The sequence below is a fragment of the Camelus bactrianus genome, chromosome 11, assembly GCF_048773025.1.
Source record: "Camelus bactrianus isolate YW-2024 breed Bactrian camel chromosome 11, ASM4877302v1, whole genome shotgun sequence".
Taxonomy (NCBI): Eukaryota; Metazoa; Chordata; class Mammalia; order Artiodactyla; family Camelidae; genus Camelus; species Camelus bactrianus.
The window spans coordinates 49,787,726-49,805,163 of record NC_133549.1 but is presented as its reverse complement, the minus strand read 5'-3'; the positions used below and the strand labels follow the sequence as shown (position 1 = coordinate 49,805,163).

At 41.9% G+C, this 17,438-nt stretch overlaps 2 protein-coding genes across 2 annotated transcripts in view; one reads left to right on the top strand and one right to left on the bottom strand.

The window, feature by feature from the left end:
* The window catches only part of LIPA (lipase A, lysosomal acid type), a 118,330-nt gene that overhangs the window by 60,214 nt on the left and 40,678 nt on the right, over window positions 1-17,438 (bottom strand). The window lies entirely within an intron of this gene.
* IFIT2 (interferon induced protein with tetratricopeptide repeats 2) lies at window positions 9,843-16,640 on the top strand. Its single transcript, XM_010971240.3, has 2 exons — window positions 9,843-10,019; window positions 14,418-16,640. Exons 1-2 carry the CDS (start codon window positions 10,015-10,017, stop codon window positions 15,817-15,819), a joined length of 1,407 nt encoding a protein of 468 aa, XP_010969542.1. The 5' UTR covers window positions 9,843-10,014; the 3' UTR covers window positions 15,820-16,640.

Here is a 17,438-nt window from a genome sequence, read left to right as displayed (position 1 = left end):
TTGCTGTCATACTGCATAACACACACGCAGGGACTACACACACACACAGACACACACACTGGTTAACTGATTCGGCCATGTACTTGCTGTCATACTGCGTAACACACACGCAGGGACTACACACACACACACACACACACACACGCTGGTTAACTGATGGGCCGTGCACTTGCTGTCATACTGCGTAACACACACACACACACACGCTGGTTAACTGATGGGCCGTGCACTTGCTGTCATACTGCGTAACACACACGCAGGGACTACACACACACACACACACACACACGCTGGTTAACTGATGGGCCGTGCACTTGCTGTCATACTGCGTAAGAAACTCGCTCTTTCAGTTCCTCGTGGGTAAGCGGGGAAACTGACCGCCCACTTTCCAGGGCTGCTTATTTAGTAATAAGACAATCCCTGTCAGTGGCCTCACTTGATTCATGTAAGTTGTTACATATAATGATAATAAGACTAATAAATAACATTTTCAGACGCTTTCTATGTTCCAGGCAATGTTACAGGCACATTTTCTGTATCTCACTTAATCCTCACAAAAGATACGAAAAATCTAAATTCAGAAAGGCTAAACAACCTGCAGAAGGTCACAAAAAGAATGCTGTGATTTCATCTGCAGATTCAGTCTCAGGCCTGGAGTCTTGCTCTTTAAGGTTTGCTTTCTTTTTCTGTCTGTTAGTTTCTAGCAGGAAACAGATGTTGATCACAAGCAGAGTAATTAACAAAAGTTGAGTAAGGATGTGGGTTGGGTTTAGAGATAAGAAGAGGTGATGTAATACTCTGGGGCTAATAACACCCTAGGCCTGAAAGGCCAAGAGAAGGGAGAGCTTAAAAAGAAAGTTGTAAACAGAAGGCCAGCAGACAGCAACCGTGGGTTTCAGGAGAGGAAGTTTCTGCAGGGGGAAGCCCGAGAGGTAAACACTTAAGGACACTAGGGTTCCCTCTCTTTGAGCTCTTGTGTCTCCCTTCGGCCAAACCCACTGAGAAGTCAGAGACCACAGAGCTTCCTGTCCTGATGGTGAGAGCCTGGTGGAGAAGGATGCAGAGTAGATATGATGGTGCAAACGGGCACTATTGGGTAATTCCACGGACTCGTACACATACATTACTTGGTTTTCAGAAATGCATGTTCAACAGCAAAAACTTAGAGATAGAGGACAGAGAAACACAGAGAAGTAAATAAAGATGAAAAGTATTGCTAACATTCTGGTGTGTATCTTCCCTAAGAAGCAAGCACCCTCATCTGTCACCACCAGATCTTCAGCCTGCCTGCCTCTATGCCTTTGTCTTGCCTCCTTTCCCTAATTTTGAAATAATCACCCCTATTGTTAAAAAAAAAGTCAAGTAACATAATTTTGTTCAAATTCACATCCCATTGTACCTACTTAAAGACTTCTCTCTAGCAATTATCAGCTCTTTCGTATCACAGTTTTTCCATCTCTACTGTGTCAGTCCCATCAACAAATAAACATTCACTAATATCACTCAGTTTCAAAAATAATCTCCACTCAGCCATCTCCAGCTGTGCCCACTCAAGCTTCTGCTTTCTTAGAATTGTCTGCTCACTTCCTGTTTTCTCCTCAACTCATTCCAAACAAGCGTTTGCTCCATCACTCTTGACACACATCTTGACCCACGAAGTTACCAATGATTAACATGCTGCCAACTCCAGTGGTCACTTCTCTGTCCTCCTTATAGTTTCTTTCTCAAGAACTAACTCCATCACTTCCTCTTTGAAGTATATATATACATATTTTTTTTAACTGGTTCTTAGGGCAGCACCACTTGTGCTTTTCTTCCTTCCTCGCCGGCCACTCCTCCTCAGCCTCTGCTGCTCCTCATCCTCTGTTGGGTCTCTGAATGTCACGGTACCCCCAGGCCCCGTCTGGGCCAGCCCTCTCTCCTACATCTACACTCTTCCTATAGGTAATGGCGTTCAGACCCAAGCCTTCCAGAACTACTGATATGCTCAGGGCTTCCAGATTTATTACCCAGACTTGACCTTTGAACTCTAGACTCATATATCCAGCTACTGCCTTAACAGCTCCACTTGGATGTCCAATAAGCTTCTCAATTTGACAGTTTCAAAACAGAACTCTTGGCATCTTCCATAAATCCTCTTTTCCTGTTGTCTTCTTCATCTCAGTGTTACCAGGGTCCATCAAGTTGCTCAAGTCAAAAATTTGCTGTAATTCTAATTTCTCTCTCTACCTTATACTCTGGATCCAATCATCAGCAAGTTCTGTTGACCTGACATTCAAAACATGTACCCCAAATATGTTCAGTTCTGTCTCTTGTGCTATCATACTGGTTCTGGCCACCATCACTCCTTGCCTGGACCACAGCAATAGCTCCCTACCTGGTCTAGCAGCTTCCATACTTGACTTCCTAATATCCACTGTCCATACAGCAGCCAAAATGGTCTTGTTCAGATATATATAAAATCAAGTCACGCCTCTGCTTAAAGTCTCCCCCAACACACACCCCTGATCATTGGTTTTATATGTCACTTAGAACAACATCCAGGTTCCTTATCCCACCTGACAGGTTCCCATGTGACTTGGTCCCTGACTCCTTCTCTGACTTATCTCACATGACACTCTCCCTTGTATCAGCCACATCAACCTGCTTTTTCTTAAACATGCCAAATTCATTTTTGTCTTGGGGCCTTTGCAGCTGCTCTTGTTTATGCCTGGTAAAGTTTCCTTTCACCCTCAGATCTTTGAATACCTCATTCTTTCTTGTCATTTAGGTCACAGGTTAAATGTATCTTCTTTAGAGAGTCTTTTTCAAACTACCCTCCTTAAAGTAACCCCACCCACTACCCTACTCCTCACCTACTCATGTAACTCTTAAGCAATACTCTCAATTTTAATTTTATCAGGACAGCAAGAATCATGACTGGGTAGTATGCAAGGACATTTTCTTGTATGGTCCCAGTGTTTGTAGTTTACTGTCACTTCTCCCACTGGAATGTGAGCTGAAAGGACCTGTCTGTCTTCTTCTGCACCATGTCTCTAGTGCCTAAAATGGCACCTGGCCCAGTATCTGTTGACCAAGTGAATGATATAGACAGACAGATAAGTTCATTCATTTGTTCAACAAACATTTGTGGATAAGTATATGTATATACACACGCACTAATAGATGTGTATATTCCAAATGTGCTTAACAAGTGAATCATATTTACATAGCTGCCATCTACAGTTAGACTAGTAGTTAAGAGTATAGGCTTTGAAGCTAGACTGCCTGGGTTCAAATTCTTCCTCTGCTGGCTAATAAACTATATGACCTTGAACAAGCTATTTCATGTCTCATCCACAAATAATAGCTCCTGCCCTACAGGGTTGTTGTGAGGATTATATGAGTTAATACACGTAAAGCCCCTAGAACAGTGCCTGGCATGTGATCAGTGCTCAATCGATGTTAGCTCTTATTTATATTATCATTATGAGTATTCTTTCCCAAGGTTGTATTATATTTTACATACGAAACAACACATGATATCCTGCATTTTTCTTAGCCTTAGAGCTTGATCATTTCCTCACACCAATTAATGTGCTTCTGCATGTTTAATAAACATCCTTGAGATGCTCACTTGCTATCGGTGAGAAGAGGCTACATTGTGTACCTTTGAGGGGGTGGTGAAAGAATTCAAAAACACGACAAAACAAATTAGATTTGAATACAACATTAAAAGTCAAAATCATTATTTGGCTGTAGAGTGAATTTGTGAGCCATTCCTCCTTACTGAGAAATGTGCCCATGTCCCTTGGGGATGGTCACTTGCCAAAAGCAAATTCTTCTCTCTCCCTCTTCCTCTTTCTTTCCCCTCCTCCTGATCTGGGTGGATATGTTTGTTTTCCATTCTCTCTCTCTCTCTCTTTCTCTCTTTTGCCTCTGGGCTGATATGCGTGCATTTAGAAAGATTAACGGGAAGAACTAACTGTTCTGTCAAATCTACGAATGAATCTAATCTGGGTGGAAAAAAAGAATAATATGAATGCATCCTGACATAGAATAGTCTGGCCAGGACTGCTAAGCTAACTTTTAGTCAGTGTCCTTGGGGATGAGGGTCAGTTCCTCATATTAGTATGACAAGAATTTATCCTTCCCCCACACCTGGTCCATCATCTCCTCCGAGACAACTTGAAACAGCCTGCAAAGAGGCCACAAAGGCTCATGATGTGGGCTACCAGTATTTGAAGCTAGCTAAAGGACTGAAAAGTAGTGCATTTCCTGTATGTTTAACCTCTTCTAAGAAGTGGTCTGGTGCCTATGCTCCAAACCTGTTACTTTGTACTTCTGCTTTCTCACATTCCAAAATATTCACTTTTCTTCCCCTACAGTGAAATCACCAAACATTCCATGGAAAATGTCTTACCACAACTGAAATGCCATTTTACCTGGAATTTAAATGATGAAGAAATTTCCTTAGATGATTTAGAAGACAGAGTATGTGATCAGGAAGAGTTTCTAAACACAGAATTCAAAGCAACTGTGTACAATCTGTTTGCTAATGTTAAACACCTCTAAGGCCAGAACCCAGTGGCTCTGGAACACGCAGAGCAAGCAGAGGGATTTATTGTGCACAGGCAGGAACAACAAGGCAAAATCATACATCTGGTCACCTGGGGGAAACTCTCCCACGGTCTACAATCATCTGGGCAGACTTCCAGAAGCACAGGTTTACATCGATAAGGTAGAGAATCTCTGCAAGAAGTTTGCAAGCTCCTATCAAATTGAATGCCCTGAGATTGACTGTGAAGAGGAAAGGGCGCTTCTAAAATAGGGAGGGAAGTATTACGAACGGGCTGAGTGTTTTGAGAAGGCGCTGGAAAAGACATCTACCAACCCAGAGTTCTCTTTGAGACTGGCCATCACACTCTATTGTCTGGGTGACAAAGCACCAACAGAGAACACCATTCACCTTGTGAGGAAGGCCATGCAGCTGAATCCTGACAACTGGTATATTAATGTTCTCCTGGCTCTGACTCTTCAAAAGATCAAGAAAGAAACAGAAGAAGACAAGTTAGTGGAAGAGGCCTCAAACAAAACACCACGTCCAACAGATGTACTCCGCAGTGCAGCCAAATATTACCAAAATAAAGGCACTCTGCACCCAGGTATAGAATTACTTAACAAGGCTTTAGAATCAGTGCCAAACGACATCTACCAACATCTCCAGATTGGATGCTGCTACAGAGCAAAAATCAGACAAATAGAGATCAATAAAGTGCTCAACTAATGAAGATGATGAACTACAGGAAATGATGAAAAACGCTGTGAATCATTTTAAGAAAGCTGTTGAGCTGAATAGTAACCTCCCCCATGCCTGCTCAGACCTTGCTTGCCTCTATGCCATAACAGGTCAGTATGATACTATCATGAGACAGAGTATTACTTCCAGAAAGAATTCAGTAAGGCTCTCCCTCCAGCAGAGAGACAGGCGCTCCATCTGCACTACGGCAACTTTCGGCAGTACCAGAGGATGTGCGATGACACCGCCATCCGCCACGACCTGGAGGGCTTGACCATACACGGGCTGTTGACTGAAAAGGAAAAGCTGATTATAGACCCAAGAAGAATTGCCAAGAAAGGACTCTCAGAAACTCCCCAGCCACTGTGGGTTGACGAGTCTCTCGATTCACTCGTGAACTGATTAGAAAAGGGTACCCAAGAGCCGACAGCCTGGAGAGAAGCCTTGGATGCCCATTGGACCATCCAGCCTCCAACCCTGGCAGATTCATCCCCTCTGCATCTCTGGCTGAGGAGAGAAGTAACGAAACAGTAGAGGGTGCGGTGGTGCCCACCACGCAGAAGGGTAGAGGGCCCTAGAGGGTCTAATCATGCCTCTGGGCTTCAGAGAGAGAAGAGGGAAGCAAAAGAGGCCTGGTCTGATGGTCACGAAGGGCAGGGAAATAAGGAGACAGAGAACCTGAAACTCCAAGGCACTCAGCCGAATGGCTAGGCTTTTCAATTTTCTGCCTCCTTTTCCAGGTTCCGAACACTCTCTCATCCAAATCTGGAAATTCAGAATCACTTTTATCTCTGTTATATAGGTATTTTGAGCAAAAGCTCCTGTGAGGGAAAGCACTCGCTCTGGGGCTATGTGATTCTGACTGATCCTCAGTTTGCATCATCCAGATTTCCTAACTCTCGCCCACGGCCTGGCACACAACAGACACTCAATATTTGCTGAGTAGAATAGAATGCCATTGGTGGCTGACCCTCTTTCCTCACTCTTTAGACTCTAAAATAAATTCCATGTAAGTCAAAATTTTAAATGTTTAAAAATAGAAATCACAAAATTTCTGCAAGAATTCCTGAGAGGAGAGCAGGTTTTGCGTTAACATGCGGGGCATGCTTAATTGAGATGCATGTTTGCAGGGGTGAATGGAGGACAGCTGGTGTGTTGGTTCCCACTGCTGCTGTAACAAATTATCACAAACTCAGTGTGATAATTATGTTATAACCAACTATGTTGGTTAGAAGTCCTACACAGGTCTACCAAATTCAAATCAAGGTGTCAGCAGAGCTACATTTCTTCTGGAGTTCTAGGAGATAATCTGTTTGCCTTTTCCAGCTTCTACATGGTGCCATGGAAGCTACATAATTGCCCTCTTATATTCACACAGGGCATGGTTTCTTTTCACTCTGGAATAGTCTCTTTTCACCCTGTCCTTTCTTTTTTCTTTCTCTCTCTTTCTTTTTTTTTTTTTTTTTGATACCTTAGGTGAATTTTATTGGTTTTCTTGACTCTGCCTTTTCTTTTTCAACCAAATGTACTCTGAGTCAATAGACTAAAATAATTTAAACAATTTTCAAATGTCAATCAAAATAAAAAGAAATATCCCCTTTAAATATACATATATTCAAATGGATTTCTAATGAAAACAGTTGTTCAGTCATACAAATATTCCCATGGGAATGTCATTTCAGAAACTATCCTTTTAAGAGACCATTTGGGTAGAAGTATCTGCGTGAATACTAGGTTAATACTGTGATGATTAGGACATTACACATGACCTAAAGGACTTCTACTACAACAATTACCGAATGGGATTATTTAACTGAGACTTGAGGAAGGAAAAAGGAATTGGAAAAAAACTATATTGCAATAAAGAGTAACATACAGGAGAAAGAGAATTCCTGAGATTTTTTTTTTTGATTGTGGCATCTGAAAGTTGTAAGTATGAAACAAAACACAAAAGGTATAAAAGATGAATAAATTTTTACTATGTTAAAAGCATATATTTCATGAAAGAGACACCTTTAGAAAGTCAAAAGATAAATGACAAACTTAAAAATACTATTTCAACACATTACTAGGTAAAGGCTTAATTTCCTCAAATGCTGAAACAGTTTCTGTTAGTCAGTAAGGAAAAAGAAACTCAATGGGTAAATGGACAAAGATCAGGAACAGGCAGGAAATGAAAATGGCCTTTAAACATATGGCATGATTGTCAGCATCACCCCTGTTACGAGCACAGCACACCAACACTACAAGGGAGACCGTCTCAGGTCAACAACGAAAACACCTTTCCTAAGAGCATACTAACAAGGAGGTGGGTGAACAGGCTCTACCACGCACTGGTGTTGAGATTATAAATTGTCTAGATGCAAGGTGTCTTGACAGCGGTGGTGGTTTCACAGGTATATACATCTATCAAAGTTCATCAGATTGTACATCTGAAATATGTGTAGTTTACTGTACAGAAATTATACGATAAAGTTTTTTTTAAAGAATTGTATAGATAAAGGGAATTTGTTGATGACTATTAAGTTGTCATTGGGAAGGGGGCTTTCCCATCTGAAACTCCATTTCCCAACCTCCCCATATACTTAAGTGGAACGAGCTTGGCCCCACCCCTAGAATTTCTGATTCACGTGGTCTAGAACAGAGCCTGAGAATGTGTACTTCTCGCGGGTTCCCAGGTGACGTTGATACTGCAGGTGGTTGATGACAATGTGAGAACTAGCACATTATACCACTTTGCAGCCAAAGCTGCCCTTCAGGGTGGCTTTCCTCATTCTTGGCAATAGCAAATAAGGACTCTCCCTTGGTCTAGGCTGAGCCAGGGGCAGCCCTACGCCTGTATTTTAGGACACAGACACATAAATATTGGCAACAACTAGAGTAATCACAACTCTCACTGAGTAAGTTTCATTTTTCTCAAAATAGACATACTGCTGAGAGTGAGTTGAGTTTCCGTCCTAGTTTCTATCCTGCAGTCACACCACGTATTCCTGCACTAGCCCAGCTGCCAGATCAGCTGACTCACTGTACACGGCCACTGACCACACAGATTTCTGAAGGGTAAATCAGTACCTCTGCATATTTCTAAACACAGTGACCCTGTGCTTTCCCTGTACTTCTTCCAGCTGGGACCTTGATCAATAAGATTAAAACATTGCTATTCACTAGTTTTCCAGAATGCAAATTAAAAAAAAAAAAAACAGAACAAAATCCACAGTGTTCCAGTTTCCTATTTCAGCATTTCTTGTACATCTAACCTGCATTTCTATAAATACATAACAGAACTTGAAAACAGAATGAGAACTTGTGACTCATGAGTGAGACCTACAAGTAAGGGTTCCCAACTGGGATGGGCTTAGCTGTTTCCTAATAAAAGGATAGGGAATTGCCAAGAAGCATAACTTCTGCTTCGACCCTACACTAGGCAGAAAAATCCAAGATAAATTACACTTTCCCCAAAACTGAATAACCTGCCTCAGCAACCTCAGTTTTACCGGAGAAAACGTTTCACCTACGCTCCGTGTAATTCCCTGACCTCAAAGATATCTAGTGTGGTATCTTTGGGTCTTCCCCCCTTGGGTCTGTGCACATTGTGATCCCTTTATGATTAAGGGTATGAATAAGGATGAAGCACATTTCCTCTATCCTAACAAACCACTATGGCTGCCAATTGCAGTGTGCAGATGCTGACTACCAAGGTGACCCAGGGGATTCAAAATATGGAGCTCACAGAAGTCAAAAATGGAGAGAGATGTCAGGAATTGTTTGGCTTCAGTTAGTGATCATGATGGAACATGGGATGTCAGCTAAAGCTCTGAAAAAGGCAAACATCAAAATGTATCTTCTGGTTTCTTTGGTTAGTGATTTTAGTTATTAATTATAACAAAAACTAACATTTACTTGTTATATTCCAGGCACTATTCTAACGGCATTTTATGCATTAACCCATTTGATCCTCACAACATCACACGGTAGTGGCGGTATCCCCACTTCACAGAAGAAGAAACCGAAGCATGGAGACATTCAGTAATTTCTAGTGTCACAGCACATAAATGGAGCCTGGCTACAAATCCAGACAGAATGACATCAGAGCCCAGGGTTCCAATCATATATTCATTCATTTCAACAACTACTTTTTGAATGCCTTCCATGTGCCAGGTATCACTACAGGGACTGGAGATTCAGCAGTAAGGGAAACAGATGAAACCCCCCTGCCCTGTGGAAATCACATAACTGCCCTTTACAGTGACCTGCAGGTCATATTGGTGATAAGGGTAGACAGTGAAGATGGGTTAACATTGCAATCATAAGGCAGAGTGCTTGGTAAATGTATCCTTTTTCAAGTTGGGCTCCCTTGATGGCAGCTGATCTAAGACATCAGTACAATTCACAAAGAAGTTCTTCTGACACAACATTGTAAATCAACTATACCTCAATAAATACAAACAAGAAGAAGAAGAAGAAAGTAGTTCTGACTCACTACTGCGGATGGGGGAGAAGGGAATGGGACTCGGCTATTACGTAACACTCAAGACTCACTTCCTCTTAGAGCCCTGCCAATTTCACTTTCCAGTTTCAATTTCTCTTTCTTGAAGTCTGTTTAGGCAAAGGAACCAGTTGGTGCTTCCATATATAGGGCTCTTTATCATTCAGTTGAGGCAGAGGAGGAAGATTTCTGACGAGCGCAGTAGCCTGAAAAGCAGCCTTTCAGAACAGCTGAGACGTGCACAGCAATCATGAGGTAGACTCTCTCTTCTCTGATCGTGTTGGAAATGTCTAATCAATCCTGCTGTGGAGGGAAAACTCTAACTAGCCATGCTCTTGAATTGTTTTGCTTTAGTGTTTGTTTATAGCCTTACTTTTAGAATCGGAGAGTTGGTCTTGTTTATCACTTCCAGGCATCTCTCTCTGTAGGTCGTCTATCTGTCTTACTGATACTGGCTTGTTTACTCCTTCCTAAGTTATTTTCTGCCTCACACAGTCATGCTTCCTATGGGCATCTCTCACTGCCCCTGGGAAGCTGAGAACTGAGGTCAGAAAGGAGTGAGGCAGGAAGGTTGAGGGCAAAGAGAGAGATGTTTAATCAGGCAGGTGCTTTATTTAAAAATGAGTCTGGGGGAACTGCTCCTGTAGACTGTCTTTCCTTTGTTTCTTTTTTGACAGGATTAAGTGAGGGGCATTTGATAAGATTCTTATTTAACAAAAGATCTCTTTATAGCAGATATTGTTAAAAACGTACTCAGGGTAGCAACCTCACTTCATGCTAAGGTGGATTTTACTTTTAATGTGCTCAGTCATCTCAGATTTACATTAGGCTGACAAAATAACAAGTATTTTTCACCCCAAGGCTCTACTGATAGGCCAGTGTCTTCCTACCTGAAGTATGAATTGGAGACGGAGTGCTTGGAGAAAACAGTCCCCACCTCTAAAATCCTCTCATACCCCAGAAACATAAGATTTCCCTGGAGAGAAGGTGTCAGCTCATTGAGTAAGAAAGGAGCTTTCTATTCTATTTTCTACAGTTTGAGGGTGAGGTAGTCAGACTGGATACCTAAGGCTCAGTGCTGGGAGCTCCAGAATCCAAGGGTATTAGCCTCAGTCCTTATTTCCTAGAGGAAGTAGGTATTTTTCCTGCTGGTCTGCACATTTGCCTGATAGGGAAAAAAAATCATTGGAGATATTTCTAGATCTCTGTTTCCATAGTAACTCAGAATCTTTAGAAACCTTCTTCTTATTCTTTAGAATTTTAGCACGGTCTTCCCTTAGAATCTTTCCCATAATAGTACAGACTTATAAGTTCTTTTCATTTTCTTTGATTCTTTAGCTATAGGGATTGTCACCAGGCATTGCTCCTGTGGTCTAAGACAGTGGTTCGCAAGCTTGAGCATGCATAAGATCCAAGTGGAGAGCTTGCTAAAGACAGATACTTGAGCTCAATACTGCTGCACAAACCCCGAGATTCTGACTTGGTAGGTCTGGTTTGGGATCCAGGGATGTGTATTTCTAATAGGCTCCCCAGAGGTGCTGGTACTGCACTAAGACATGTGGTGGCAGCACTGGCTTTGAGTCTGGTGGATAATGTGGCTTTCATCCAGGCAAGAAGCAAGGGAAGAAATTGTTTGCTGTGTAAATATTTGGAACTTCTAAGGGCATCAGGAGCACAAATCTCACAAGTCTGAGTCCAGGAAGCAAGTGTCTGGGACCAGCTTCTGACTTACCAGTAGAAAAAAAATCTCAAAATCACACAGTGCAACCAGATGCCTTTTGAATACTACTCAAAGGAATTTTACATAAGTGTATATATTAAATGTCTTTATCTTGCAAATGCATAATTGACTATATGTTGGAGATCACCTCAATTATATTCACTCTCTCTGTTCCTTGTATACCATGAGCAAGGAGCTAAAGAGCTCATGTGCTAAGAATATCTTCCCGTAACCTCGCTAGGAAGGAAGAGAAACCAGTTGGGAAATGAACTTCTCAAGGGGAGGCTATTGTCATTACAATGTCAGCTGCCAAGTGAGTCACTCTCCTGGCCAGCACTTGTCCCGTTACATCAAGAAGCTCAGACAACCTGGCTCTTCATTAAGACCTGCATGGGGCTTTGAAATGACACAGTTTTTCCCTGAGCAGAAATTCCTACCTATTTTCCCTCTGATTTTTCATTTATTCTATTTGCGGTAATTACATCTCTAAGTAACAGACATGAGCAGGAACTGATTGGAAGTTCCTAGAATGGGTCATAGGACCCATGCACAGGACAATAATGATCCCGGGAGAACGAGAACAGGGCACTGGGGAGCTTGGGGGACCCATTCTCTGCGTCTTCTCCATGTGCATCTGGGCCACTCTCTCTGCAGCATATAATGCAGAATATGTTTGCCATCAGATCCTCGGCGTGCACAGCACTCTTCTTAACATATGAAGGCTCACTCACTCCAGCTCTCTCCCTCCCTCACTCCATCTCAGTTCCATTTCCAGCTTCCACTTGAGTTTGGGTGCCCAGCCCTGGTCTAATCAAATTGGGGGGCTTGGAGGGTATAAAAAAGTAAAAGATAGGGGACAGGAAGAAAATGAGGGAATATAATTTTCCATTTAGACAAGTATTTCAAAACTGGTACTTGCCACATCACATGACTTCCCAGATTTCTACTGGCTGTCCATGTCAGAATCCATAATATATAGAAAATCAGTTGATTAACATACACCATGAAAAAAAATTTTCCAGTGAGAAAAAAAAACATTTCAGGGACTCAATACAAAAGAAACATTGAGAAAGAAGTTGGAACAATAAATGATTTTAACCTACTCAATCTCCAGATTTATTCAAGATAGGGATTTTTGTTTATTTGTTTGCTGTTTCTGTTTGGTTGGTTTTTACTTATTTGTTTGTTTATTTACTTATTTAGAAGACCAATACAAAGGAATGAAAAATCCTCCCAGAAGGGTTGCAAAATCCTCCCTCAAGGAAACAGAGCATTTCCCATAAGGAAAGATGCTCGCTGCCTTGTGAGTTTCCTTCTCTAGCTGTACTTCTTGTCCCCTTTTATGAAAGCGTAGGGGAGGGAAAAAACAAAACCAAACCACACCAAACACAAAATAAAGTACAGGGGAGGAAATTTTTTTCTTGTACACTTCTTGGTTCTCTGGCCGGTCTAATAATCAAATTAACATAAAACGGAGTAACAAGAGAAAAACAAATTTAATTACATACATATGGGAATTCCATAAGACTAGAAACCCACAGGCAATCAGGCAATTGAGGCTCATATGCCATTCTGAGCTAAGAAGAAGTGGGCAGGGGTCTGGGACTTCAAAGGGGAGGAAGACAGGAAGATGGGAAAAGCAAATATTTGGTAAACAAACATTTGCGGTGCCGTTAGAGACAACCAGACACACACAGGACTCTTGACCTCCATCCAGGCCCAGCCGAGGTCCCCTCAGCTTACCACACCTAGCCCATATTCTCTGTAATCATCTCTGGTGATACTTCTCCTCCTGGACCAGGCACTCTTTCTAAACTATTTTAAGCAATTAAGGGAGAGAGCAGTTTTTCTTGAATCTACCGGCTCTTGATTGGTTTCAGGTCAATAACAGTCCACTTGCCAGAGTGGCACATTTTGAGGAAACTTGTTCTGAACTCCTCCAAAAACAAACCACAGGAAGGGAAAAGTTAAATTTTAATGGAAAATTAAAACAGCAAGTACAAAATTATTAGTAGATCAACTCGATGAGACATGTTAAGAACAGAAATCACCTGTTAAGAAGTGAGGGTGGGGATGATTACATTTTACTCCAAAGTAAAAGTTGAAGACATACTAGTACACAGAATAATAATTATAAAATTAAGAGGTAGGATAATACAAAAGCAGGGGGAAAATGAGTAATAATTAAGAATGGTTGAAAATAAGATTGGAATGGTTAAAATAGAAAAGTTCAGGAAAAAAATGAGAATACAGACTATCAAAATAACAAAAAGACCAAACAAAATCAATCTGATGAAAGCTCCAAAAGTTCGGATAGACAAAAATCAATGAAGGATTTATGACAAATAATTAGACAGAAAAGAGAAAATAATAAAAAGAAAAAAATACAAATTAAGGAGAACTAAGGAATTTAAAACATAGAGGACAAGATGGAGTTGAATTTCAGTTGAATTTCAGACCATGAGGAGATTAAGATCAAGATGGCAAACCATTAAAAGAACAGAAAATGATAAAGCTACAATTTCAAAAAGTAAGTGCTAGGTAAGAAGGAAGAACAGAAACAAAAAGTAATTCAATAGTCTTCCTTCTTAAAAACTACATAAAATCAGACCTCCACTGGAATCAGTTCCCATGGATTTGGCCTCTGCAAAAAGCTGAGGGCCAGCATACCCAACACCAACTGCCTTAATCAGGGAAGCCTCGTCTCAGGCTCAGAGCCCTGCCCACTGCCCTCTCCGTAATTCTTCTGCTGCCCACAGTCACCCAGTTTCTGCTTCCTCCTGTATTTAACACATAGGCCAAAATATAGAAAGGAAAAAAAGGAAAGGATATTCTTTTTTGATTGAGATTAACACTGTTCAGGTTCCCCATTTCTTGCCTGGGGAATCTGTGCTACGTCTCAAGGTGTTCATCTGTCTGTTTTTTGCCCACAGTGAGACCACAAAGAACTCCTTGGAGAGCAGCCTATGGCGACTAAAATGTCATTTTACCTGGAACTTGGTCGCCAGAGGAGATTCCTTGGATGATTTTGAAGACAGAGTGTGTAACCAGGTTGAGTTTCAAAACAGTGAATTCAAAGCCACAATGTGCAACATACTGGCCTACATAAAACACTGCAGAGGCCAACATGAGGCCGCCCTGGAATGCTTACGGCAAGCTGAAGAGTTAATCCAGCAAGAGCACAAGGACCAGGCAGAAGTCAGAAGTCTGGTCACCTGGGGAAACTATGCCTGGGTCTACTACCACCTGGGAAGACTCTCAGAAGCTAAGTTTTATTTAGACAAGGTGAAACAAGTGTGTATGAAGTTTTCCAGCCCCTACAGGATTGAGAGTCCTGAGATGGATTGTGAAGAAGGGTGGACACGGTTAAAGTGTGGACCAACCCAAAATGAAAGGGCGAAGGTGTGTTTTGAGAAGTCTCTGGAAAAGAATCCCAAGGATCCAGATTCCACCACTGGACTGGCCATCGTAAGCTACCGTCTGGGTAAATGGCCACAGCCTCAGAATCCCGTTGACCCTCTGAGGCAAGCCATTCAGCTGAATCCTAACAATCAGTATGTCAAAGTCCTCCTGGCTCTGAAACTTCAAAAGATGAACAAAGAAGCCGAAGCTGAGACATTAGTTGAAGAAGCTTTGGAGAAAGCCCCACTGGCAACAGATGTGCTTCGTGCGGCAGCAAGGCTGTACCGAAGAAAAGGTGACCTGGACCAAGCTATAGAACTCCTCAGAAAGGCTCTAAAATACATGCCAAACAACCCCTACCTGCATTGCCATATTGGGTGCTTCTATAGGGCAAAAGTCCTGGAAATACAGAATATGGAAGAGAATGAAATGTATGGAAAAAGAGAGAAGTTACAGGAACTAATAAGACATGCTCTGGATCATTTAAAGAGAGCTGATGAGATCAATGGCAATCTCTCCCGTGTCTGTTCCTATCTTGCCTGCCTCTATGCATGGGTCGGTCAGTATGAAGAAGCAGAGCATTACTTTCAAAAAGAATTCAGCAAAGTGCTTCCTCCTGTAGCCAAACAGGTGCTCCATCTGCGATATGGCAACTTTCAGTGGTATCAAATGAAATGTGAAGACAAGGCCATCCACTCCTTTATAGAGGGCATGAAAATAAACCAGGAATCAAAGGAGAGAGAAAAGATAAAACTCAAACTGAAAAACATTGCCCAAACCAGGCTTTCTAAAAATGGAGCAGACTCTGAGGCTTTGCATCTCTTGGAGTTTCTTCAAGAGCTGAATGGAGAAATGCAGCCAGCAGAGGACAACTCTGAGAGGGATCTGGACTCTGGAAACCTCATCACTTCGGCATCTTTAGCTGAGAAATGAGGAATCAGAATGTGGTACCCACAGGGCTACTGCTGGAATGGAGCTGAATTCAACCCCTCCACCAAGCTGGCATTCAAAATATTTAACAACTGGTATGGCCTAGGCATGGACTAAGACACTGGCCACAGTACTGGGTCAGGGTTACGGAAGAATTCTGTTGGCCAAGTGTTAACATTTGAATCGCTCAAGGAGTTCTGGGAAAGGGTCTAGATTAGGGGGTAGGTCCTGGGACCCTGGTAAAGAGGCTATTTCTCAATTGACCTCTTGGGAGCAGTTTGCACCGTGACATTCCCTTATGGGGAGATGCCTTGGGTTTGTTATTACGTTTCTATAAAGCAGCCAGATACATCACATCTGTAACACTGTGGCCCATTTCTGTAATGTTTTCCCATCTTCAGAGTCATTTTTAGATCCTATACAGGTTGGCCCTGTGTTGGAGTTCAGGGCAGGCTGCCCTAAAATATACCAGAGCGGCATAAAGTTATTTGAGAGACAGCCAGTGCAGAAGAACACTCTGACCCTCCTCTGAAAGCAGAAAATAAATCTCATATGGGAAAAGTACCATCCCTGCATTAGGAGGTAAAGAGACATCCTTACTGCCAGAAACAGGGAACTCAGGACTGAGAAGTCTATGTAAATCAACTCTGCTTAGACTCTCCACTAACTAGTACCCAAGCCTAAGTTTCTGTCTTGTCCATTCCTCACACATTTATTATTTCTTTGTCTAAAAGGTATAAAGCTGGGCAGTTTGGTCACTTCTTCGGCTGTATCTGTGAGACCTCCATACCAATGAAATTAAATCTGATTTTCTCCTGTTTATTTATTGTGTGTCAATTTAGTTATTAGATCAGCCAGAAGAACCCAGAAGGGTAAGGGGATATTTTCCCCTCCCTGACACCTTGCATAGACATTACTGTGCTGTGTCCATCCAAAGGCTGGGGGACCAAAGCCTAGACAGGGCTGGGTGTCCTCTCTCTCTCCCTCCTGCCTTCTTCCCCCTCCTCCCCAGACAATCCTCAATCCAGGATTGTCTATGTGAACTCTATACAACAGGAGTTCAATTGTCCCATCTAACTGAGGGGGGAGATAGTTTGAAAAAAGAGAGCAGAGAACAGGTCAAATCTAGAAGGAACATATCTAGGAGAAACAATGGGGTTAGGCAACCACAATATAAGCTTCAGAAAGCACGTGGGGAGATTTTTGCCTCTTCTCTGCCCTCCCTGTAATCATAACACAGCATGCAAAGAATAAAAAAGTGCTTCTGTAAAATAGTGCCGTTTGCAGCATCATGGATGGACCCGGAGATCATCATTCTAAAAGTGAGGTAAGCCAGAAAGAGAAAGGAAAATACCATATGATATTACATATATGTGGAATCTAAAAAAAACAAAAGACACAAATGAAATTATTTACAAAACAGAGACAGATTCACAGAAATAGAAAACAAACTTATGGTTACCAGGGGGGAAAGGGAGTGGGGAGGGATAAATCGGGAGTTGAGATTTGCAGATACTAACTAATATATATAAAATAGATACGCAACAAATTTCTTCTATATGGCATATGGAACTAAATTCAACATCTTGTAGTAACCTATAATGAAAAAGAATAGGAAAAGG